The sequence below is a fragment of the Hylobates moloch genome, unplaced genomic scaffold (genome assembly GCF_009828535.3).
Source record: "Hylobates moloch isolate HMO894 unplaced genomic scaffold, HMol_V3 SCAFFOLD_20, whole genome shotgun sequence".
NCBI classification, from domain to species: Eukaryota; Metazoa; Chordata; class Mammalia; order Primates; family Hylobatidae; genus Hylobates; species Hylobates moloch.
The window spans coordinates 47661905-47686694 of record NW_026652295.1 but is presented as its reverse complement, the minus strand read 5'-3'; the positions used below and the strand labels follow the sequence as shown (position 1 = coordinate 47686694).

General features: G+C 36.9%; 1 protein-coding gene across 2 annotated transcripts in view; it reads left to right on the top strand.

Annotated features, from left to right (window-relative positions):
- Positions 1 to 23688, top strand: part of CRISP1 (cysteine rich secretory protein 1) — a 35445-nt gene extending 11757 nt beyond the window's left edge. The window contains exons 2-8 of one of the 2 annotated variants that reach the window (XM_032140821.1): positions 287 to 354; positions 5866 to 5994; positions 9421 to 9511; positions 11057 to 11205; positions 16693 to 16790; positions 19143 to 19231; positions 22509 to 23688. In XM_032140821.1, coding sequence (XP_031996712.1) covers positions 289 to 354; positions 5866 to 5994; positions 9421 to 9511; positions 11057 to 11205; positions 16693 to 16790; positions 19143 to 19231; positions 22509 to 22636 — 750 coding nt within the window. In that variant the 5' untranslated portion in view covers positions 287 to 288 and the 3' untranslated portion in view covers positions 22637 to 23688. The remainder of the gene's footprint in view (positions 1 to 286; positions 355 to 5865; positions 5995 to 9420; positions 9512 to 11056; positions 11206 to 16692; positions 16791 to 19142; positions 19232 to 22508) is intronic. The other variant, XM_032140823.1, reaches the window with a different exon arrangement.
- Positions 23689 to 24790: the final 1102 nt, after the last annotated feature.

The window sequence follows — 24790 nt, the reverse complement described above, 5'->3', positions numbered from 1 at the left end:
AATTCCATCTGCTACCTCAATTCTCTTGTGTTATACAATATAACATATTCAAAGGTCCAGGGATTAAAACAATTTATATTTTTGAGAGTGTACTATCCTTCAAACAACAGTCCTGCCTTTCTATCTGGGTCCCAATGACTAACACATTAAACCTTGTTCAGATCCTAAAGGTTTCTTTTAGAAAAAAAAAATGCAAACACATGTAAAAGTGGTTTAAATAAAGTGTATTACAAGATGTTGTCCCATGAATTGAGAATAATCTAAAATTGTGTTATTTTTCTTTCAGGGATGGAAATTAAACACCTCTTGTTTTTGGTTGCTGCTGCTTGCTTACTGCCTGTGTTGTCCATGAAAGTATGTGAGGGTTGGACGTTTCATAATTACTTTCTAAATAAAGATAAGAGCTCACACTTTAATAGAATTCACCACGTTAGAGGCACTGCTGTGAGGCCACTACACCCATTACTCACTTTGTTTTCACAATAGCCCGGTTAGTCACGTACTCATCTTAATACCATTTTATAAAGGAGAGAACCAAAGAATAGGAAAGTTGAGTAATATGGCCAATATCTGAGGACTAGGACATGGCGGGGCCTGAAATTATACTTAATCAGTTAGCTCTGTGGGTCCGTATCTATTTCATTGTGGCCTCTCTGGATAACACAGGAAAAAAACTGAGAATGCAGATTAGCTATGTAATTTTTTACTATAACAAGAATTTAAAGCATCAAAATTAAATATAAAATGGAAAGGTGCCAACAGCACAAAGAGCGACGTGAGGAGCTGATTAGCAGTTTGAATTCCACTGGGTACCTTAATCTCACTGATAATTAAAAACAATAATCTCACTAATAATTAAAAACAATAACTTTAACAGTCACAAAACAGAAGTAGAACACTCAATGATATAATATTTTATGATCAGCCAATAATATTCACCTTTAAATAACTTCAATGATATAAAGAAAATAATATATATTTTAATTCACCCAAAATTTTATGACAAACTGAAGTAAATAACTTTGGTATAGAAAATGAGTGGCTTCTATATTTTCATAGGCCAGGTAGAGAGGTAAGAAATAAAAGGCACTTAGTTTTATTGTGGAAAGAAAATCCATATGCATTAGGCTATTAGGGTGTTGGTTTGGTATTTGGTTCCTATTACTCACTCTTCTTCCCCAAAGAGAGACTAGGTGGAGCTCCTGTTTAATGCCCAGTAATCCTCCAGTAAGCTGGAATTAGCATCCTGAATTAGAGTCCTGAATAAGACTTCTTCCTTCCCTCTGATTCTCTGACCATTTTACTTCCCCAGTATGGGAAGGTGACCTTCATGCTTCATAATAAGGAAAAAGCTAACCTGAAGTGTAGCCACCATTCCAGAGGAATGGGAAAAGGGCAAACAGTCAGAAACCTATATTTGCCATCAAGACCTAGTACTAGGCTATTTAGACCACTTAGGCCAAGTTCTGGGAAACAGCCTGGCCCAGATTGTCATGTGAAAGAAGAAATTAATATCACTAGTTAAAAGTCCAGAGCAAAGAGCAGATAAGTAGAACCCTAACCATCCAAGGGAAACCATACCCAATCCGCTTTTGACCAAGAATACAAAAGAAAAAGTAGAAGGCATTGATAAAACAATATGTTTATGCTCTATAACAGAGAATTATTAGAATATTTTCATACATTTTATAGATAGTTTGGTCATAAAATAAAGGCTTAAGAATTTTACATTTAAACAAGAAGATAGATTAAGCCCCCAACACAAATTTATTACATAAACTTTAAACATGAGTCCGAGTTAAAGTAAATAACGTGTTCCAACTTGCCAACAAAAATAGTATTATGCTTTCTTTTTTCAGACTCCAGGTAGAAAGCAAATAGACTAACCACAAGACCTGAATCGTATTTTTTTTTTTTTTTTTTTTTTGAGAGACGGTGTCTCTTTGGCCCCCGGTGTGGTGCGGGGGCGCAATCTCGGCTCACTGCAAGCTCCACCTCCCGGGTTCACACCATTCTCCTGCCTCAGCCTCCCAAGTAGCTGGGACTACAGGCGCCCACCACCACGCCCGGCTAATTTTTTGTATTTTTAGTAGAGACGGGGTTTCACCGTGGTCTCGATCTCCTGAGCTCGTGATCCACCTGCCTCGGCCTCCCAAAGTGCTGGGATTACAGGCGTGAGCCACCGTGCCCAGCCCCCTGAATCGTATTTTAAACTTCCACCAGTGGCAGTGTTTGTTGGGATATTAAGTATCTAATGTAACAGAAATTGTTTTTACTTTTTATATAGGTAGTTTTCCATGACAATCTGGTAGATGTTACACAAAAAGTTTTTTTAAGGAAAACTATAGAGAGTTGTGATCAGGTAACAGGCGGGCTGAATATTCTCTGAGTTAATTAGAGACTTATCTGAGCACACAGTATTCCTGCAATCTGAAGAATAAGTTGGCCTTGCAAGCTAACAAGTTGTACTATCAAAGGTACAGGCATGGGCAAATATTCTATGGCAGGAAGGAAACTGGCACATTCAGATAACTAAAAAAAAAAAAAAAAAAAATCAGAGATAAGGGCACATATCCTAAATAGAGGCTGAGAATAAACAGAGTATTCAAAGGCCTTGTTAAAGATTTTAGTTCCTCTTTTTATGACTGGTAAACTGTTGAAGACTTCTAACAGTGAAGTGACTCCATTGTGTCTGTGTTTTAAAATTTTTACTCTGAATGATGACTGGAGAATGCATTATGAAAGAATGGATCGAGGAGTGGGAGAGAGACTATAGACATAGTAAAGCATTAGTGGATTCTGGGAGGCCAGTCGAAAGCTAGACAGTAGCCACAATCAGTCCAGGTGAAAGAAGCAAAGAAGTCTGAAAGGAAAGAGAAAAGTAGAGTGTTTTGTTCCTTACACCAAAAGAGAGTATTTCTACACTGAAAGTTTAGTCAAAGGAGTCAGCTGCCAATAAACCAAGTAGAATAAAGTCATTAAAACAATATTGCATATGCAAATTGAGCTTGTCAGAGATTTTAATAGGAGTATTTTTAATGTAGGGTTTCCCAACTTCAACCTTATTGCCATTTTGTATGGGATAATTATTTGTTGTAGTGAGGGCTGTCCTGGGCCTTGCAGGAATTTAGCAGCAGCGTCCTTGCCCTCTATTCACAAAATGGCAGGAGCACTCTCCCTCTATCATGCCCATCATGACAACCTCAAATTTCTCCAGACATTGCCTAATGCCTAAGCAGCAGGGCAGGTGGATCACCTAGGATAGAGAACATATTATTGAAAAAAATGGGGGGAGGTAAATGCGAGGCTCTATTACTTGGGCAACTGTAGACAGCCAGAGTTGGCAATATTTTCCAGAATATTGACAGGGAAAGAGAGTAGAGACAGAGAACAACAGTTGAATGGGAAAGTGATGTAAATGAAAAGATGGTTGCTTGTTTATCTGTTTTAAGAAATAAGCAGCATGTAGCCAGTCATGGTGGTGCACACCTGTAATCCTAGCTACTGGGGGCCTGAGGCAGGAGAATCGCTTGAGCCTGGGAAGTAGAGGCTGCAGTGAGCCAAGATCATGCTACTGCACTCCAGCCTGGCAGCAGAGTGAGACTTCTTCTCAAAAAAATAGATATAAGCTGCATAATCATAAATAAACACCGCTGGGAAGGGCCAAAAAGAAAGAGAGGCTGGCAGCAAACAAAATGAAAAGTAAATAATGTAAGATTTGGGGGAAAGGTAGAAGAGAATGGACTAAATAACACTGTTGGAGAATTGAGCCTTAGAAAGATCAGAAAGAATGACCCATTCACTTGTACCACAGAAGAGGAGGAAAGAAAGGGGACAGATACAGGTAGATTGAAAGACTGGGTGAGACAGTTATAGCAGCTGCCCTCTGATGGCTTCTCTTCACTGAGGGAAGAAGGATATTTCACATTCTGTTGAGAGAAGTTGGTTGTGAATAGGGGAGATTGCAAAAGTTCTACAATAATGTGGAGAGTGACAGAGTGAGTTAACCAAACATTTCATTAGAATTGATTAGCAGAATTAAGGAACTATTTGAGGTCAATCTTACTGATTTGGGGTCATGCAGATATGTGTTGTTTTGTTTTGTGAGACATTTTTCTGGCAATGCTCAGCTGATAGAACAGGCAGGAGAATTGTCAGTCTCATTCGAAGTTGGGATGTTTTAGGTAGGCATTTCTAGATGATGGTGTGCAGACAAAAGATTCAATATTGCAAAAGGAGAGTTGTGAAATTAGAGAATACAGATAGAGATGAAAGGAAAGATAAGAGAGGGCTAGTAGAGAAAATGAAGAATGAGTTAGAAGGCTCGATTATATTGAAGAACAGTCAGAATGGCTGATCGTAGCAACTTGGAAGAACAGGAAATTCCAATCAGGCAGGGAAATGCTTGACCAGGTGATTTGGGAGGTATGGTGTTTTGGGATGATCATGAGATATAGTAGGTGACCATTAAAGTGAGGATAAAGAGGATTGAAGGAGAAGTCTAGAGGAGGAAGATTTTAAGGGCCTGAGACATCAAAGGGTTAGATTCATCCATGTGGATGTTAAAGTCCTTTGAGTTGACTTCAGATATCTGGGTGGAAAAGATGAATTCGTTTCAGGAAACCCAATTTCCAGGAATGAGAGGAAGTAAGAAAAAAATCCATGACAGGATGTCAAATAAATGTTCAGGAATGAGGTGTGAGAGGAAAATGTCATGAGTTTTCCTGCAGCAGAGGTTTTCAGAGGAGCAAGGAGAGTTGTAATCTGGAAATGGTATGTGGAATCATGTGAGTCCTCAGCCTCTCATCTAGTCCAAATCAGCATGACTTGCAATGTGAGGAAAAAGCGACGACGTGTGAGTATGTCCACAGAGACAGTCTCTAGAGGAGTCTTCTGAATTCCATATTTAAGTTTATTCCCCATACCCTAAACTGTCGATATAAATGACAGTGAATACTTCTATATATTTTGTAAGTTATGGTGCTAGATCGTATTCATTCATAAATTGTGCTGATGGTCATGTGGTAGTTAAGGAAGCAACAGACACCCCTCACATTATAGTATATTAGTTCTGCCACATTTTTTAAAAAAAGGTATGAAGTACATGTGATATCACACACACACACACACACACACACACACACACACACACACAAAGATTCTCTTTATAGCGATTAATGCTAACCTACATACTTTGGTCATGTATTTTTCTTCTTAGTGAGTTTCAGAATAAAAAATAAATAAATGAACAGTCACAAATTCAAGATTATAGGCTGAATTTGAATTCTATGTTATACTCTCTCACACATACACTTGAGAGCATTGATATTTTCTCATATGAACAGGAAGAAGACACAGAATTTGTGTTAATAACACTTGCAACTTTGTTCTCAATAATCAACCTCTTAGCTTGGGTTCTCCCAGACACACACCACTAGACAAGGGTTCAAGTGGAAGTAGTTTATTTGGGAAGCAGAGAGTACAGTTGTTGCAGGGTGGGAGGTGTGGAGAATAAGCCAGAGAAGTAAGTAACAGATGTGATTTTAAGATATCTCCCTTTGTAGATCTTATTGCCCAATAAAAAGTGCTTCAACATGGTCCAAAGTACGAACCCAGAAAAACCCTAATCACAGGATAACAAGTGCATTATTCTGAAGACTAATGTAATGTCAGCCTGACTTTCAGAAATCCTCAAAATTAGTACTGGAGAAATGGAATCCAATATAATTAGACATTATAAATTCAAAAATGCTATAAATCACTTTAATATAAACTATAAATTAGCATTACCTATAGGTCTGCAAAATATATGTGACAAATTCCACTTGAAAGAAGTAACACTAATTAATATTTTTCTGGTAACAGAAGAAATCAGCTAGAGACCAATTTAATAAGCTCGTCACTGACTTGCCAAATGTACAAGAAGAGATCGTTAATATACACAACGCCCTCAGGAGAAGAGTAGTTCCACCAGCCAGCAACATGCTGAAGATGGTAAGATCAAAAAATAGCAACAACCATGATGGCAGTAAGAGTAATGGTGTTTACTGAGTTTGTATTAAGTCCTATGCACTTTCAAAGTGCTCAAAGTTTTATCTTCACAGCAAATCTTTCACATAGCAGAAGAAACAGAGGCTCAGAGAAGGTAAGTAACTTTCTGATGATTATACGGTTAGTCAATGACAGAGCCCAGCCAGTCTAGCTTCATTCCTCCATACCCTAAGACAGTGCTTCTCAACCTTTCATGTACTCAAGAATCACCTGAAGAACTTAGTAAAGCACACTTCCCTGGGCCTCCCTCTCTGATATCCTGATTCATGAGGTCTGACCTGGAGAGCCCCACAAGCTCCCAGCTGACACTGATGCTGCCAGTACACATGACAAATATTGATTAACAAGTTATCCATGCATTTCATAGCTGTCTTCATAGGCAGTAGTCCAGAGGCTAAGACACTCTTCCTAGAATTAAAATGTCCAGATTATCTAGTTAGTTGATGTGGCCAGGTAAATAAATATTGGCAAATCTATCCCCCAGTTTCATTGCATCCCATAAATAGGAAGAGAAATTCTTTCATTATAAACCTGCTATGTTCTGCTACAAGACAAATTTAGGGAAGTCTCAGGTGTTTAGATGATTACCCTCACATTTGTTATCCAGCAGCATCACTCAGTTTCATGAGCACCCTCAGCCTGCTTCCTTGAACCCTGGACCGGCCTATAGCAACAAGGGTTAGAAATAGTGCAGGCTCTGGAGGGTGATTCTAAGCAGCGCCTTTCTCTTGCAAATGATGAAGAGGATGAAACAAGGAAATAGATAAATGATTCTGAGATTTAACTTTTAATCACTTTACAATCCAAAGGGGTATTTGAACTAAAAATAAAAACCAATAGCTTTCATAGGCATGCCTGCATGGTGTTGCAGCAAACATACATGTTGTGTTTATTATTTACAGGCATTTTTCTAATAACTTGTTACATTAACTCACTTCATTCTCCCAATAAAATTGTTTTCATTTTACATATTATGACACTGAACCTAAGGAAAATTCAGTAGCTTATTCAAAATCTTAAGGACTGGGGCCCAGATTAAAACGCAAGTGGGCCAGATCCAAGGAGCTGGAAAAGTTGAGTCCAAATTCCTTGGTTGCCAGATGAGCAAATAAGTTTACCTAAGAGGTACAAACAGAGTTAAAGAAAAGTGAAAAATATAGCCTCTGATTTGAGATTGGAGATGAAAGGCAAACGGAGAAGAAACACTGGAAATAATATAAGAATACATATATTCAAGTACTAAGGTAAAAAGGCATGAAATATCAACAAGATGAAAAAAGTGTACCAGCAAAACTGAGAAATATTTCAAAGGAAATATGAGAGTTCAGCTGCTCCACAAACAATGCATAGGACGTGTATAAGATTAGAAGTAGCAGCAGCAAATTTAAGGAACAATAGGACCGAAGAGTTAACCACAATTACCAGGCAGAGATTTTCTTAAAAAAAAAAGTTTCTAAACACAATATTAGAACCTAAGTAGAGTCACTTGTTAAAGCTGGAATTCAGAGCTTTGGTACGATCATAAATAGAAACTTTAATTTTAATTTTGAATATGTCGCAAAAAAGAGTATCTCACCAACATTAATCAGATGTAATGTCCTATACATCTTCTTCAAAGTGCAAACATCCTGCTATATTTCAACCAGGTAAGTTCCAGTTCCGGTAGGTTTTCTTTACTAGTGAATGCTGTGGTATTCCCCCAGCCCAGAGAGGCTATACACTGGTAGATGTGTTGTGTCATCTCTGCTCATCAGTTAGACATAGCCATGACTAAAATAAAACTTTTTTTTTTTCGCTTGAAACTATCAAAACCTGCAAAACTGTGATTTTACCCGGTGCTAGGCTAATGAGTTATTTAATTCATCTCATGGTTTAGTAAATTCACCAACCCCAAGGGTAATTCTAAATATTGACCACAAGATGGCAGCAAATACATGTAATAATTAAACTACACGCTCAGGACGATACTGAAAATGAGTGTCCTCCAAACAGTCCAAAGAGAAGCTGAATGATTTACATAAAAACTTATAGTAAAAACAAACTCTACGACTTCTGCTGGCAATCTGTTATATGCACATATAAGAGTATTATTTTAAATGGATGCATATGCTGCTGAACACCAGGGGTTCAGCCAAGATCTAGTTGCTTGCAGTACAGAAATGAGGATTGCCCATTGCCTGGGAAGAATGTTGCGGGTGATGTCAGCCTAACTGTCAAATCGCTCCCTCTCCCTAACCAATCAAAGTTAAAAGTTTATATAGGAAGAACGGAAAACAGGAGGGACAAGGAAGAGGAGTTGGTCAACAGGCAGCATCTGTGTCTCCTTGTCCAGGTGTGGTAATCTGGAAAGCCTCAGTTTCCTGCTACCACCTGGGGGGCCTGATGGTTGGTTTCCTGACAAAGGAACCCAGATAAGACAAATGTTCATAAGCTCAGTTCTTTGTAAAAATTGGGCAGTTTCATATACACCACAACGATAGGAGAATGTTAGGGAGATCATTTATCACAGAGTGTCATACGTACAGATTCAGAATTTCTCCCTTTGTGCATTGGGAGAACAGCTGTTACTTAGTCATACCTGACCAAATGCTTCAACTCAGCACAGCTGATGCGCACTGAGAGTCAAGAACACCTACTCTGAAGCCATCCTAAGTGGATTCAAATTCTTATTTTCTCAATTATTTATAGTGTGACCCCTAAAAGTTACTTAACATCTCTGTGCCTTATTTCCCTTATTTACAAATGGACATAATATTTTTTTTTGTAGAGTTGCTATGAGGTTAAAGTGAGAGAAGATACACACAGAATTGGTGACAGATTCTGGCATGTGGAGTTAGCTTTTATTTTTGTTATTCATAATTTTAGATGGAAATGTGACTGTATACTTGCTTCTAATCACAGCCATCATTTATTCAATACATAAGATTTATCACATCTCAGTTGTATTCCTTGGATTATCACATGTGAACAAACCTTTGGGCATAAATTACAGGTAACAGTTTGCAGATGGGTAAACTGAGATTCAAAGAGATAAAATAACATGCCTGAGTCTAAACTACAAATAAATTACTAAGTAACTCTGGTCTGTTTCCCCGGAAGCATTTACTTAAATTCTCTACTACATCTGAGAGAGAATCTATCTCCGAATGTAATTACCAAGGTTTGAATTTGTGAATTCAAGGGCCAACATAATAAATTGAAACTGTTGTCTTTCTCTTTCTACTAGAATGTTTAATAGTAATTTCCTTATTTAAATTTCTAGTTGATACAATTGAAGATACTATATCTCATGGATTATTAGAAACAATAAATTAGAATCTTATGAAAATATTAATTGGAACATGTGCTCTTTTTTTCTTTCCACTACAGAGTTGGAGTGAAGAGGCTGCACAAAATGCCAGAATTTTTTCAAAGTACTGTGATATGACAGACAGCAACCCCCTTGAAAGGAGACTTCCAAGTAAGTGTGTATCTATATGACCTGCCTTTGGACTAAAAAAAAAAAAAAAAAATAGTAAAACAGGGATTGTTATGTACCCTGATGAAAGTAAATTAAGTCATCTAGATTTCCTCATTTGCACTGGGTCATACATGGCAGTGAATTGTGTACTATTACACTGTTTTAACTCATTAATTTTTAAGGTTTATATCTTTAAGTTTTCAGATTCCAAGTTCCGGAGGTTTCAGATTCCAAGTTCTGACTGTCAGGAGAAATGAATAAAAACTCTCAGTATTGCAGAAGAGTGGAGTGAGCAGCTAGAAACCTAGGTCTCCATTCTGTGTAGTTACTTTAGCTACTTAACAATAGCACCATGGGGATCTGCTTAGCTTTGGAATGATAATACAGTTGAGAAATAAGTTCTATGCAGCAGTGCTCAGCTGCCCATAAGACAATTTTAGGTGCTCAAAAATGAGCCCTTCTTAAAGCATATAAGTTAGGTAACTTGCTGCTAGTTTCCAGGAAATAATTTAAAAAAATTATTACTTCTGTGTTATGCTGTTTTTGTGTTGCTATAAAGAAATACCTGAGCCTGGGTAATTTATTAAGAAGAGATTTAGTTAGCTCATGACTCTGTGGGCTGTACAGGAAGCATGGCACCCACATCTACTTGGCTTTTGGTGAGACCTTAGGAAGCTTACAATCATGGCAGAAGGTGAAGGGGGAGCAAGTGTCTCACATGGTGAGAGAGAGCGCAAGAGAGAGAGAGTTGGGGGGTGCCACACACTTTTAAACAACCAGATCTCATGAGAACTCACTCACCATTATGAAGACAGCACCAAGTTATTTGAGGCATTCACTACCGTGAGGTAAACGTCTCCAGCCAGGCCCCACTTTCAACAGTGGGATTACATCTCAACATGAGATTTGGAGGGGACATCCAAACTATAGCACCTTCACTCAGGAATAAACATTATATTTTAACGTGAGAATCTTTTTTTAATTAGGATGTTTTAAAAAGGCTAATTCACATTTATATCTACAGATTATTTGGAATCTTAGTCCAATGCTTTTTAGCAGTGAATTAGCAAAGTGGTTCCTGCCTGCCTTAAGAAAAGGCAGATACTCCTGAATACCATGTTCAACCAAAAGCCCACACCATACATGAATGGCTAAATAAACAAATGTCTATTCAACATCTTTGTATTATGAACACCTGTGTGTAGCTTCCTTTAAGCCATAGACCCTGTTAACACTTTCAGGCTTCTCTGATTTGGTTTCACCTATGTAAAGCAGCTTGGAAGCAGCAGAGACTGAAATGTTGATGATTTGATTTCAAAACTTGTTCATCACCTACTATCAACTTTTCACCAAACTTGAGTACCACATGCTCATTCATCAATGAGAAAGAAGATTTTCAGCAGGGATAAGACTGATTTTACTCCCTCTCAGAAGATGTTGTCAAGATGATCAGTGAACCATTCATAAAATAAAAATGAGGAAAGTCTCCTTGCATACTATTTCCCATTTGTTCAGAGAATGACCCAGCCCATTTTCTCATTTCAGATACCTTTTGTGGAGAAAATATGCATATGACGTCTTATCCTGTATCATGGTCAAGTGTAATCGGAGTCTGGTACAGTGAGTCTACAAGTTTCAAACATGGAGAATGGACAACAACAGATGATGACATAACTACTGACCACTACACTCAGGTAACCTGTGTGCTGGCAAATACACACATTGTTTGAGAGATAAGCATGTGTGTGGAAACGTAAGTAAGAAACAACTGAAAATCATTCTACCTTCTTATGGCAATCTTTATTCAATTTACCGAGTTCCTCTTATGATCTGAAATAGAAGGAAGTGTTCTGTTCAAAATATGGCTTAGAGAAGATGCCTAACGTCTTAGTTTCCTTCTTTACTCACTAGATTTTTCAGGAACCCACAAAATCATAAGACATCAATCTCATTTGATATTGGTAGTATCTGTAAAAGTGAAAATAATGGTACCTTGCAGTACAGAGAAACTCATGATTTCTAACTTTAGTTTTATTGTGGTAAAATATACTTTAAAAATTACCATTTTAACTATTTTAAATGGTTTCATGTTCAGCATTAATGTGACATGAATGTTCAGTGGCAATAAGTCCACTCAAATCGTTGTGCAACGCCATTGCCAGAATATTTTCATTTTCCCAAACTGAAACTCCGTACTCATTAAAAAATACCTTCCATTCCTCTCCCTACTTCCCCAAACCTCTGGCAACTACCACTCTACTTTCTGTCTCTGTGAATTTCACTACCCAAAGTACCTCATAAATTTAGAAACATACAATATTTGTCCTTTTGTGTCTGCTTTATTTCACCCAGCAAATATATTAAATCCATGTTCATCCGTGTTGTAGCCTATGTCAGAATTGTATTCTTTTTTTTTTAAGACTAAATAATATTTCACTGTATGTGTATACCACCTTTTGCTTGTCTGTTCTGATGGGCATTTGAGTTGTTTCCATTTTTTTTTTTTTGGCTATTGTGAATAATACTGCTTTAAATATTGGTGTGAAAATATCTGTTTGAGTGCTTGCTTTCAATTGTTTTGGGCATATGCCAAGGAGAGGAATTACTGGATCATAGGTGAATACTGTGTTTAGTATTTGGAAAACTGGAGTACTATTGTATTTTCTGTTGCAGCTGCACCATTTTACATTCCCACCAGCAATTTACAAAATTTGCAATTTCTTCACATCTTTGCTCTATTAGTCTGCTTAAGATGCCATAACAAAACACCACAGCTGGGTGGATTAAACAACAGAAATTTATTTTCCCACATTCTGGATCCTAGAAGTCTATGATCTTAATAGAGCATAGTTTCTAGTGAAAGCTTTCTGCCTGATACCTTCTCACAATGTCCTAACATGGCTTCTCCCCAGTGCAAAAGAGGAGCCAGAGAGAGTCAAGGATAGAGACAGAGACAAGAGAGACCATAAGAGCAAGCTGTCTAGCATCTGTTTGTATAAAGACACAAATCCTACTGGAACAGAGCCCAAGTCATATGACTTTATTTAATCTTAATTATTTCCTTAGAAACTCTATTTTCAAATACTGCTACACTGGATGGAAGTTAGGGGTACAGAATACGAATTTTGGGGAACCAATTCAGCTCATAACATTGTACCATTGCCCCTCCCCAACAAATTTATTTTCTCCTCACATGCAAAATAGATTTGTTCCATCCCAAGAGCCCTCAGATTCTTAATTTATTCCAGCATCAACTCTAAAGTCTAAGGCCCAAAGTCTTATCTAAATATTATCTAAATGCATGAGATTCAAGATGTGATTCATCCAGAGGTAAAATTTCTCACCATGAGTGAACCTATGAAACAAAAAAAGTTATATGCTTCCATAGTACAACAGAAAGACAGGCATAGGATAGACATTCTCATTTTGAAAGAGAGAAATGGAAAAGGAAGCAGTAATGGGTACCAGGCAAATCCAAAACCTAGCAAATGAAATTTCATGTGATAGTAAGGCTTGAGAATAATTCTCTTTGGTTTGATGCTCTGCACTCTTGGCCAACTTGGGGGCAGCATCACCCACGGCTCTGTGGGCAGCCTTTTCCCTTTAGCTCAGTGACGCAGCCTCATCAAATGACTCTCTGAAGAGGCCCTGCTAACGTGGCTGTTTTCAGAGGTCACCTGAAGAGACAACACTATTTGAAGCTAAGCAGGAAGCAGCCTTGCCCCCGGACCTGTAGTGGGCATGGGAGCCCTCATGATCTCTGAAACATTTGGGGAGTCATTCTTCCCTTTTCTTGAAAGATAAAGCATGTTTGCAATGAAATATCTCTATCATGTCATTCTGAAGAGTCTAAGAAGTCTGACAGCCTTCCTTCACTTGGGTCTGTTTTCTCTGTCCACTTTAGTTCAAACTGGCAGTACCTCCACTGCATAATCACACCTCTATTTCTGCTGAGATGTATGATTAAATCCATAAATCACATCCATGGTGTCTTTATCTAATGGTTGTTCAGCGACATCCTTAGGGTTCTTTTTTGAAAATACTTTCTCATTTTCTGCAATATAGATGGGCTAATGATTGTGTAAATCTTCAAGTTCTGGTTCTTCCTTGCATAAAGCTTTCTTCAATTTCTTTCTCTCCTCTTGTAGTTTACTATAAGTGGTGAGGAGAAACCAAACCACTCCTTCAACCCTTTGCTCTGAAATCTCCTCAGCTAAATTTCCATGTTTGTTATTCACAACTTCTGCCTTCCACAATACACTAGAAGACAAGGCAGCAGGCATTTTGTTTGCTACTTTGTAACAAAGATTACCTTACTTCCAATTTCCAAGAACGTGTACCTCATTTATATCTGAGACCACAACAAAATAGACTGTAATGCCCTTATTTCTATCGACACTCCCTTCAAGGCAATCTACACTTTTAATACCATGCACTTAAAAACTTCCAGTCTCTACCCATTATCCAATTCCAAGGCTGCTTCCACATATTTAGGTATTTGTTGAAGCAGCATCTCAGTTCTTGATAGCAAAATCTGTTTTAGTGTGCTCCGTCTACCATAACAAAATATCACATTCCTGAATGACTTAAACCACAGAAATTTATTTTTTTGAATTCACAAAGGCTAGAAGTCCAAGATCAGAGTGCCAGCATAGTTAGTTTCTTGAGAGGATTCTCCTTCTGGCTTAAAGACTGCTTCCTTTCACTATGTTCTCACATGTGCCCATTGGTAAGTTACATAAAATCTAAAATAAAATCCACTTGAAATAAAGCCTACTTAAATTTGATGTTAAAAGCCAATGAAGATAAAGCATATAAAAAATAGAGGCATAATCACAGAAATTAATGCAGAAATCCTAAATAAAGCACTAGTAAATAGCATTTTCTTTTAAGATTGATACACTTAGACACAAAGGGCATGTGAAAGGAATCCAGGAGTATCTTAACATTAAGCTAATCATATAATTTACCTTATCAAAGGATTAGAGAATAAAAATACAATGAATATCTAGAAATCTAAAAATCTAACAAATTTGTGGCCTGGATTCAAACCTTCTATTTTCTATATAAGTAAACTAACACACTAATTTTATCACAAAGGCATTATCTCATCACTATGGTATATTAACTGAATTCCATCACCTTCAGATAATCTTGATTTGTTTCCTTCAGAGTGAATCAGTGTCACTTTCAAAATAGAACACATTTTATCAAAACTATTCCTGTTTCCAGGAATGAAGACAATGAAATTAGAGAAATTTGCTTTCATCTGCTTAAAATTTAACACAGTAGAATATAGAAACATTTTACATTCCACCAGTTATGGATTCCTTTCATGACTAGCAAATGGAGGCGCTAGGACTAGAACCCAGATCTGAATCCTAGTCCAGTGGTCTTTACACAGCTCTTAATCTTTCATATGCACTTGAGAGATGGAAACTTCGTTTCACCTAATGTTCTAAACATCAGAAGCAGCTGAGCGCAGGGAAGGGCAAGTAGCAGAATACAGGGTTCCAAGCAGAATGAACTGAACAGCAAGAACATTAATGTGAAGGTGAGTAAGCCCGTGACAGCAGGCCCAGTGGGGGAATATACCACAAAGCTTTTCCAGACATTTTCCGACATTTTCTGTAGCCTTGTATAATACATTAGTATGTTCATAGAAAAATTTTGTAAAATAAATGCTCTTTTTCTACAATCATTTGTGTCTTAAGACCTAATGAAAAGTTTCATTTTCAATTTTTCTTTGCTATGAGTTAAAAGAACAAATGAATAAATTAAGTTCAATAATCTTATTACCAATTAACATATAGAGAGAACATAGCAAAATAGATGTTCAGCTGCATTTTTATTAAAATCACGTTTCAAGTTATGTGCTTCATTAGATTCTGAGTTCAACAGGGTCTCTTACGGAAAATACTCGTTGGTAGAAAATGTTAGAAAGAACCTGCAAACAAAGAATCTACATTCTAAAATGTTTATGCCCAGGTAGAGCAATAGTTTTAGTAAAAGCCTAGGTTAGCAGCAGATAATTAAAAGCCATATGGTGTGGAGAGATTGGCACCCAAGCATGACTCTCTTTGTAAAGAGAAAACAATATTTTATCTAAAAGAGTCATAGCAAACATGTTCTCTAATTAAGAACATGAACAGAAATGTGAGGAAAGTCTCTAGGACTGTGAGAAAGCTACCCAGGCTCACATGAGGCAGGGAGGGCAAGTGGGAACAATCACACTTACTGAAAACATCTCCTTTTGAATCACTTAAATATTTGAATGTTTAGTCCTACCATTCACTTATGATGTAGAGGACAGCATTGTTGTATCCCATTTTACAGCTGAGAAAATGAAACTCAGAGGCATAAAGCAAACTTCTAAGTACACCCTACCCAAGAAGTAAATGATGGAATTTAAACCTGGCTCACTATTCCTCAAAAACCAGCTCAGTACTCTATAGTATGCCTGCTCACTGACTGATAAAAAAAGTTTCTTCCAAGCTTTGATTTCTATATAACCGCCAAGCAGCCTTCATTATGTAAACTGATAAGTTATCTTATCCACGTAAGTTTGATGAGAAGGGGAGAATGAGCCAGCGTTGATGACAGCCACTCATGTTTCATTCCAATGAGTCATGGAGAGTTGACATAGAGTTTTGATCATCCCTGAGTATACTGGATATGATCGGAGAAACGAATCCTATGCACAGTCATGTACGGCCCATGTACAGAAAGGCAACACTCAAGTCCTCTTTGAACATCAGCCTGTTCATAGTAAAATGATCAATGCTACCTTTTGTACCTTTACCCTCTCTCTACCCATCTCTCCTATCCCAGAGAAAATGAACATTGGGATTTTTTAAAATTAGAAATTACATCTAGAAGCCCAACTTATTTTCGAAAAGAAAAACTGACAATAAATAGAGACAATGTCAATCATCAAGTCATCCTCCCCATCAGCTGATTTTCTCCACCCGGTTTCCATTGTGTGCAGCTATGTGCGTGTACATGCATGTGTGGTATCTAGACACGTGGGAGTCCTTTTGTTTCTATGACTTCTTGTTAAGCCATGCTCAAAGTAAACCTAAAAGCAACATGTTTACTTTAAATCATGGATGACAATATTGATATTTTAGTCACTTAGTAAAATATTTAATCTGTAATAAAACAACTCTTTATCATTGCAGATTGTTTGGGCCACATCTTACCTGATTGGCTGTGCCATTGCATCATGCCGCCAGCAAGGATCACCTCGATATCTCTACGTTTGTCACTATTGTCATGAGTATGTATTATTAGTTTTTAAAATATATATCCCCCTAAAGTAACCTAATCTAGTTTTTCAAACATTGTTTTTTTGTGTGCACAAATGTTTATAGCAACTTTATTCATAATCGACAAGAGCTGGAAATAACCCAGATGTCCTTCAGAGATGAATGGTTACACAATCTGTAGTTTGAGTCTTGGCTACTTCCTAGTTATGTGAAAACACATATTTAGTTATATATTATTTTATTCCTTTGACTGTATTTTCTCTTATTAAAAAAACCTCCAATATATTTTCAGAGCAATTTACCAGCAGTCTTCCTATGTGTCATTGATTCTTCAGGTAATTATTATATAAGAGAAACAAATTTGGTTAAGCAAAGAAACAAGGACATTTACTTCAACAAAACAAGAGTATTGTTAGACCAAAAGGACAGACATGCAGTGGAGTCTTAACAAGGAAACAGAAAGAGCCAAGGGTCTTTCCCTGTACTTAGCTATCTAGTCAAAAAGTTGTTGTATGTCTTCTCTTTAAAAATTAAATTTACATGTTACAGATTCTGTCACAAATACTAGTCACAATTCCTAGAAAATTTAATCTGATTGTTTCAGTAAGGGTCTGCTGCACCTTCTTCTATCAACTGTGATTATGAAGCAAGATCAAGTAAGACAAGGATGACTGTAGGGCCCATCTGTGTGGCTCCAGTGATGGTTATTAGAAAAGGGGAGATTGTTCAGAGCTGGATAGAACTGCCTGATATTTGACTACAAATGCCAGTTCAATACCACTTCTGCACTTCTTCTGATAAAAGTCAGTGACGCCATTATATATCTCCTTCAGCTACATGTATTTCTTAGATTAACACATAAGTCTTTCCTCCATAATGTGAGCTCAATGCATGGTGCTTAACCACTGCCTCCCATGTATGTAGCACAATACAAGATGTTCAGAATAAATCAATGAACATGATTTATTTGAAAACACACTGCCATACTTCACATTTTCAGTGGCATCTCCACTATCACTATTGATTCAGAGTGTAATATCACCATATAATAACTCTATATGAGTTATATATAAATTGTGCTGAAGACAATAAAATCTCTTTGCTCCTATAACACATATTTGTGATACATATTTTCAAGGTTGGTGGTCTGCAGTGAACTTCAACAGATCCAAAAAAGAAAAGTACAAAACATGGAGATCTATGATGGGGAATTTTCTTGGCTGAAGATTAGTCCAAGTCTCTGATTAAATATCTTACTGAATTTAGTAATAATCTTCTTTTCAAAGTGAAATTTTAGCAGCTCGGATAAACAAATATCATATTTAAAAAGGCTTTTTAAAACCAGAACATTTACTTTTTTAAGTTGTATTTAGAAGCAGATATTATCTACATTATGTTTTTAGACATACACGGGTAAGAATTGTCTTTTCTTTTTTGTTTTTCCTTTTGAGATAGGGCCTTGTTCTGTCACCCAGGCTGGAGTGCAGAGGTGTCAGCATAGCTCACTGCAGTACTGAACTTCTGGGCTCCAGCTATCCTCCCACCTCAGCCTTACAAGTATCTGGAACTACAGGCGTATGCCACCAGGCCTAACAATTTTTTTTTTTTTTTTTTTTTTTTTTTTTGTAGATATGAAGCTGCTTTTTTTTTTTTGCCAGGCTTATCTCAAACTTTTGGGCTCAAGCAATCCTTCCACTTTGCCCTCCCAAAGTGCTGGGATTACAGGGATAAGTCATTGAGCCCTGCCTGTCTTTTCTAAAGTTTCAAATTAGTCCAGAACTAGAACTTCTCATCTACTTTCTTTCCCACACCCCAGCACTTTAGTTTTATTCATGCTGATGTACTTTCATCTTTTATATGCACCATCTCTTTCAACAAAAGACATTAACATGTAAAAAGTTTCTTATAACATAGCGCAAGATGGAGTTAGAACCTCTCTAACTTGCCTCACTTGAGATTTTCTTCTTAACATTGGTAAGAATCATGCCCTTTTAAATGATGGTTTACCAAGTCCTTATAGGTATTAATGAAGAATGTTCTATTGTAATTGGCTCTTTTGCTTGTGAGTCCCCTTGCTTGTACTTGGGAGTACCCAAAGTTCCCAAGTACTGTTAGGACTTGACTGTCCGAGATGTGCACATTGCCTGAAAAGTATTTTCATGTCACTCACATTTATTGGTTCTATGTGCTAAAAAATATTATAGCTGTAAGACTGGAAATCTCACACCCATCTTAAAAATTATCATTGTTCTTTACAAGAATGTTTACACAATTTGTTTTTAAAATTGGTTGTACACTGTGAGTAAAATTTTATGTGCATTTTTCAAAGATGGGTTTTATGAAATCACTTTTTTTTATTCAAGGGGAAATGATCCTGAAACAAAGAATGAACCTTACAAGACGGGCGTCCCATGTGAAGCCTGCCCAAGTAACTGTGAAGACAAACTTTGCAGTAAGTTTTATACATTCTGTTTGTTTACAGTTAACCCATTGATCCGGGAACCATACATCCTTTAAATTAAGCATTGAAAATCATTGCACTTTTTTTTTTTTTTTTTTTTTTTGAGAGGGAGTCTCACTCTGCCGCCCAGGCTGGAATACAGTGGCACAATCTCGGCTCACTGCAAGCTCCGCCTCCCGGGTTCACGCCATTCTCCTGCCTCAGCCTCTCCGAGTAGCTGGGACTACAGGCGCCCGCCACCACGCCCGGCTAATTTTTTGTATTTTTAGTAGAGACGGGGTTTCACCGTGGTCTCGATCTCCTGACCTCGTGATCCGCCCACCTCGGCCTCCCGAAGTGCTGGGATTACAAGCGTGAGCCACCACGCCCGGCCAAAACATTGCACTTTTGTACAGCTTTCATCTCATTCATACCAAAGAAAATATACAAATTATTTCTGCTTACCCCTCCCCAATTGCCAGAGTGACTGAAGACCATTGATTTAACCTATGGCAAAGGAAATTGCAAAGTCTAGGTCTGAGAACTCGAGTTCCCACCCAATAGATTAAAATACTTAATTAGGATCAACCTAGATAAAATATTGAGGTAAGTATAGATTTTTTTCTCTGCTCTCTAAAAAGTTCTTGGGCCCCCTTACTGCAGCCCATAATTTAGACCCGTTGCTTTCAGTTTACTGGTGTTCTCCAATTGCTTGCCCCTCCATGACTACCCAGGTTGTCTGACCACTTATTGTGGCATGCAATTTTTACTGAGTGATCCTCATCCTTCTTTGGTTCCTGTGAACCATCTAAAAAGTTAGCTGATGCTCACATTATTCCTTACAGCCTCTTTTTATTTTTAATTTCTTGAGTAAATCTTACCTAAGGTGAAGTTTTAGCCAAATGGGTGCCATTTCTGTTTATTCCCTTAGATAGCCGAATTTCACTTTTTGAAGCCTACCTGCAAACATAATTTCTTAATTCCTAGGAATAATCTTGATTAAGATAAATTATACTAGTAGTAAGTCTGTGGAGGAGAAAATAAACCTAAGAAAAATACCCTGTGACCTCCGACTTGAAAGGCCACTTATTTTTCTTCACCTAACCAGCTTACTCTATTTGCTTTTAAAGTAAGAAAGAAAATGGATTCTTCTTCCTCCTTTTACCTTTCTCTCGTTTCCCTTCTCTTTTACTCTTTTTTAATTTACTTCTCTATCTCTCTGCCTCTCTGTTTCTCTGTATCCACTTCACTTTTTATACCCCCTTTCTGGAAAAAAATGTAGTTGGAGAGAAATTCCTCCCCACTGGAAAAAAAAAAAAAAAATCAACCAGTTATTTATGCCTTAGGGGGAGAAGGGATGGCAATTGAGTAGATTTTTAGAATCTAGGTGAGAAAAGCAATGTCTGTGGTGGTATAACAATTGAATAGAAGTAAAAGAAGAGTAGGAGGCTGGGCGTGGTGGCTCACGCTTGTAATCCCAGCACTTTGGGAGGCCGAGGTGGGCGGATCACGAGGTCAGGAGATCGAGACCACGGTGAAACCCCGTCTCTACTAAAAATACAAAAAATTAGCCAGGCGTGGTGGTGGGCGCCTGTAGTCCCAGCTACTCGGAGAGGCTGAGGCAGGAGAATGGCGTGAACCCGGGAGGCGGAGCTTGCAGTGAGCCAAGATTGCGCCACTGCACTCCAGCCTGGGCGACAGAGCGAGACTCCGTCTCAAAAAAAAAAAAAAAAGGAAGAGTAGGAAAGAGAAATGTTACTCAAGAAGATTGATTCTATCACATAAATGATGTATATCATAAGCCCTTTCTTCACCTGTAAGTGTTTGAGAAAGTGAGAGCTATTAAAGAAATATATGAACTTAAGAATTGAACATATTGGGCACAAACAATGCTAAAAATGTAAGACCTAGATATGCAGATATAATTCATTTAATGTAATTCAAATAAAATTTATAAAAATAATTATTACTTATAATATTAGGAAAGCATATAAATTAAGAACAACAGATAAAAGAAAACAATGGATTACAATACTTTACAGATTCAAAGAAAAAAATACGTTACCTCTAAAGAAAAAAAATCCACTGATAATCATATTTCACCAGAATACTACACAAAAGAATAAGGTAGGATAAAGATAGGTAATTGATAAAAAAAAAAAAAAAATGAGTAATGACTTTGGCAAATTACTGATTGTAGGAAAAAGAAGCAGAGATACACTATCAAATATACAATTGCTCAGGCAGTAATATGACATCCACATTTCATCTCCTTCTTGCACCTTGATAAATCTACTGTAGTTATTCTCCAAGTTCCTGGAAGGCGAATCAGTTTAATAATTTAGGAAGAGGAAAATGTATATAGCATAGAAGGATATTCACTAAAATAATAAACAGTAAGACAAATGTAAATTTAAAATTTATAAGATTGTTATAAATTTCATGCAATGGTCAAACTTTATAATTGAAGGAGAAGAGATATAATGGAAAAATTTAAAGTTTTCCCTTATCAAGATTCAAATTCAAGACTGCATAAAGGTCAGAAAATCTTAAAAGAGAGAGGGAATTAAATTATTGTTATTCTTGCCTTTATATAGAGACAAATAGTTCCATTTGTTAGTTGTGATAGAGAATTCAGGTTAAAAAATATTTTGGTAAGCTTTTTGGTGCTATTGCCACAAATTTAAAATTTTGGGTATCTTCATACTGCTTGGAGAATTTTGTGTGCATTTCTGCCTCTGTATGTACCAGGATGTAGGTGCGTGCACATCCATGAGATAGAGCAAGGTGAGAAAAATCACTAGAATGTTAATTGAGATAACCTCTGGGTGGATGGAGAGATTATATATGCCATCCTATATGTGCTTTTTAATTCCATTTTCCATTGGCTATGCATTACTTTTAATAAACCAAAGCAAATCTTTAACCATTAAATAATGCAGCATTAGATAATTAGACAAAAAATATGAGTATTTTATATTGCAATGGCATAGTTAATACTTTCAAAATGACAGTGTAATTAAAAAGATGATTCCTCTCCAATCTGTTTATACTGGATTTAAAAAATTGTGGTAAAAACCTGTTTTACACAAAGACAAAAATTTTACCATTTTCTTTTCATACGTGATCTTATCGCCTGTTTTGCATTCAGATTTAGTTAGCTTATGCTAGTTAAATTTAGCTATTGTTAATAAAAATTTCTCTTTTTGTCTTTAATAAGATGGTCTCTTTCCTCAGCAAATGAGATTTTTAAAAGACTGTGTTGTAAAACCGTACTATTTTTTTTCAGCTAACCCCTGCGTCTACTATGATGAATACTTCGACTGTGACATACAAGTCCATTATCTTGGATGCAACCACTCAACAACTATCCTATTCTGTAAAGCCACTTGTCTGTGTGACACTGAGATAAAATAGGTCTTTGTTATTTTCAACTGTTCTGTGCTGTGACAATGAGGAGGAGATGTCTGTTGGATTCATGTCTTTTGCTATAGTTCAGTAGCTTCTGCTAAATTTCATTTCATTTTAATCATGCTGGAGACCTTAACTCCCATCCTGATACATCCTGAAGTAACACTGTTTTAAACTTTCTTAGTGCTGGAGTAAAAGGTCAAGTCCATCACCTGCCTTAAATTTAAATCATGCGATTTACAGTTCTTAAGTTCTTAAGATTTACATTCAACTTATGGTATAACTGGGTCCCTCAACAGTAACCTGGGCTAAAGTAGGTCTTACGTGGTTGAACTCCCACCCCCGCCTTCCCCATATTTTCAGCCACTCTGATTATCTTCCCTGCACAACTAACATCCAGTAATAATTCTTCACTTTTAAAATTTTACTTCTACTTTAAATCAATCATTAAAGGAATCCACAAAGCAAACAGAGTTCAGTCTCATCTTGCAAGGTAAATATCACTTAACTGGAAGTAGTTTAAACGTCTCATTGTTTTATTGACACATCTATATATACATTTGTGAAGCAAGAAACAATAAAAAAGCTTCGTGTGCCATTAATTTAACAAAATATGTATTCAGTACTGATTGAATACAAGATGCATGTTTATATACATAGAAAGAATATAGTTTCATTTCATTGCAAAGGCAGTATAAAAGATATATAAAATAGCATAATATGAGAAATTAAGTCCCTAAAGACATATGGGTCACATATTATTATTGCCAGATGAGCATAAATAGCTTCTGTTTGGAGATTCAGGAAAGCCTTAGGGTGGAATGAGGAACATCGTCTCAGTAAACAGGGTTGCAAAGGTTATGATTATTTCAACACAATGGAAGAGCACAGTTAAGGCCAACTAACGTAAAATGCACTGAAGCCTTAGGGAATATTGAAGGGCCTGACATGGGGAAAGGGAAGGCTAGAAATATTTGGTCAAATTTTAACATTATACCAAAGTTATACCCAGTTCTACCTACTTGTATATTTCTTTACTCATTTCAATAAAGTGTTTGGAAAAAAAAAAAAGACATCACCCACTTTCCAAAAGTAAAAAAGTAAGCCATGCCTCAAACCCATTCTGCATCATACAGAGGTTCCCGTCACAGGTACAAAAATTCTGTGTGGCTCCAAGAAAAGAGGACAAATTGAGAATGATGCCCTCTTGACATGACCCATGTCTTTCCATCTAGATCTATGGGCATTTCTCCCATGTAAATCCTTCAGACCCTTTCTCACTTTTTATTTAAACTACATATGTTAGATCTATCCACTTGATTGTATCTATCTTTTGAGTAATTGTCATTAGCACAATCATGGACATATTAACATCAGGAGAACAGTGACTCATCCGGGGACACAGTAAGTAGGATGGTACTTTATAGCTGAAATATTTAATAAATGGAACTCATTACAAAAATCAAAGTAATAATAATTTACCCTGAGAAAATTAAATGTGTGTGCTGTAGACAATCTTTACTCATTTTTGCATTACCAGGTATTATGATTTCTCTTACCTCACCAAGGTAGCATTAGATTTTAGAGTGATTAAATTAGAACCCCGAGTTCTGAATTTTGCGTGCTAGATAACCAACTAATCCTGCAGTCTACTGTAACATATTGGCAGGCAGTGTTACTGTGTTCTTACACTACAATATGCTCTTTCTAGAAATTAACATGATACTTCTCAAAATTTGCATTCCAATTACATCTCTTCCCACTTTGCATATTCAAATACTTCTTAAGGGTTGGGGAAGGAGGAGGAAGGGTATGTCGATGTCTAAGGAAAATCAAATAAGCAAGTAACAAAACTTTGACGTCATTTGTCTACATTACCCAAATTTAAATAATATGTTGGCTTATTTCACAACCAATTGCATTTGTTAAATATAAAAAGTATTCTCCCCCAAAATATCTCAGAGCACACTGACTGTGTGAAAAGTGCCCTGCAATGAAGAAGGCTGGGGGCGGCGGATGACCTCATGTACACCATTCTATTATCTCAAAAGCTTTCAGAATCACATATTGTTTGGAAAATCATTAAAAAAGCTATTTTAGATGACAGAGAAAGAACTCTTATTTACCATGCAACACCTTTCTAAAAAATGGAAACAGTCT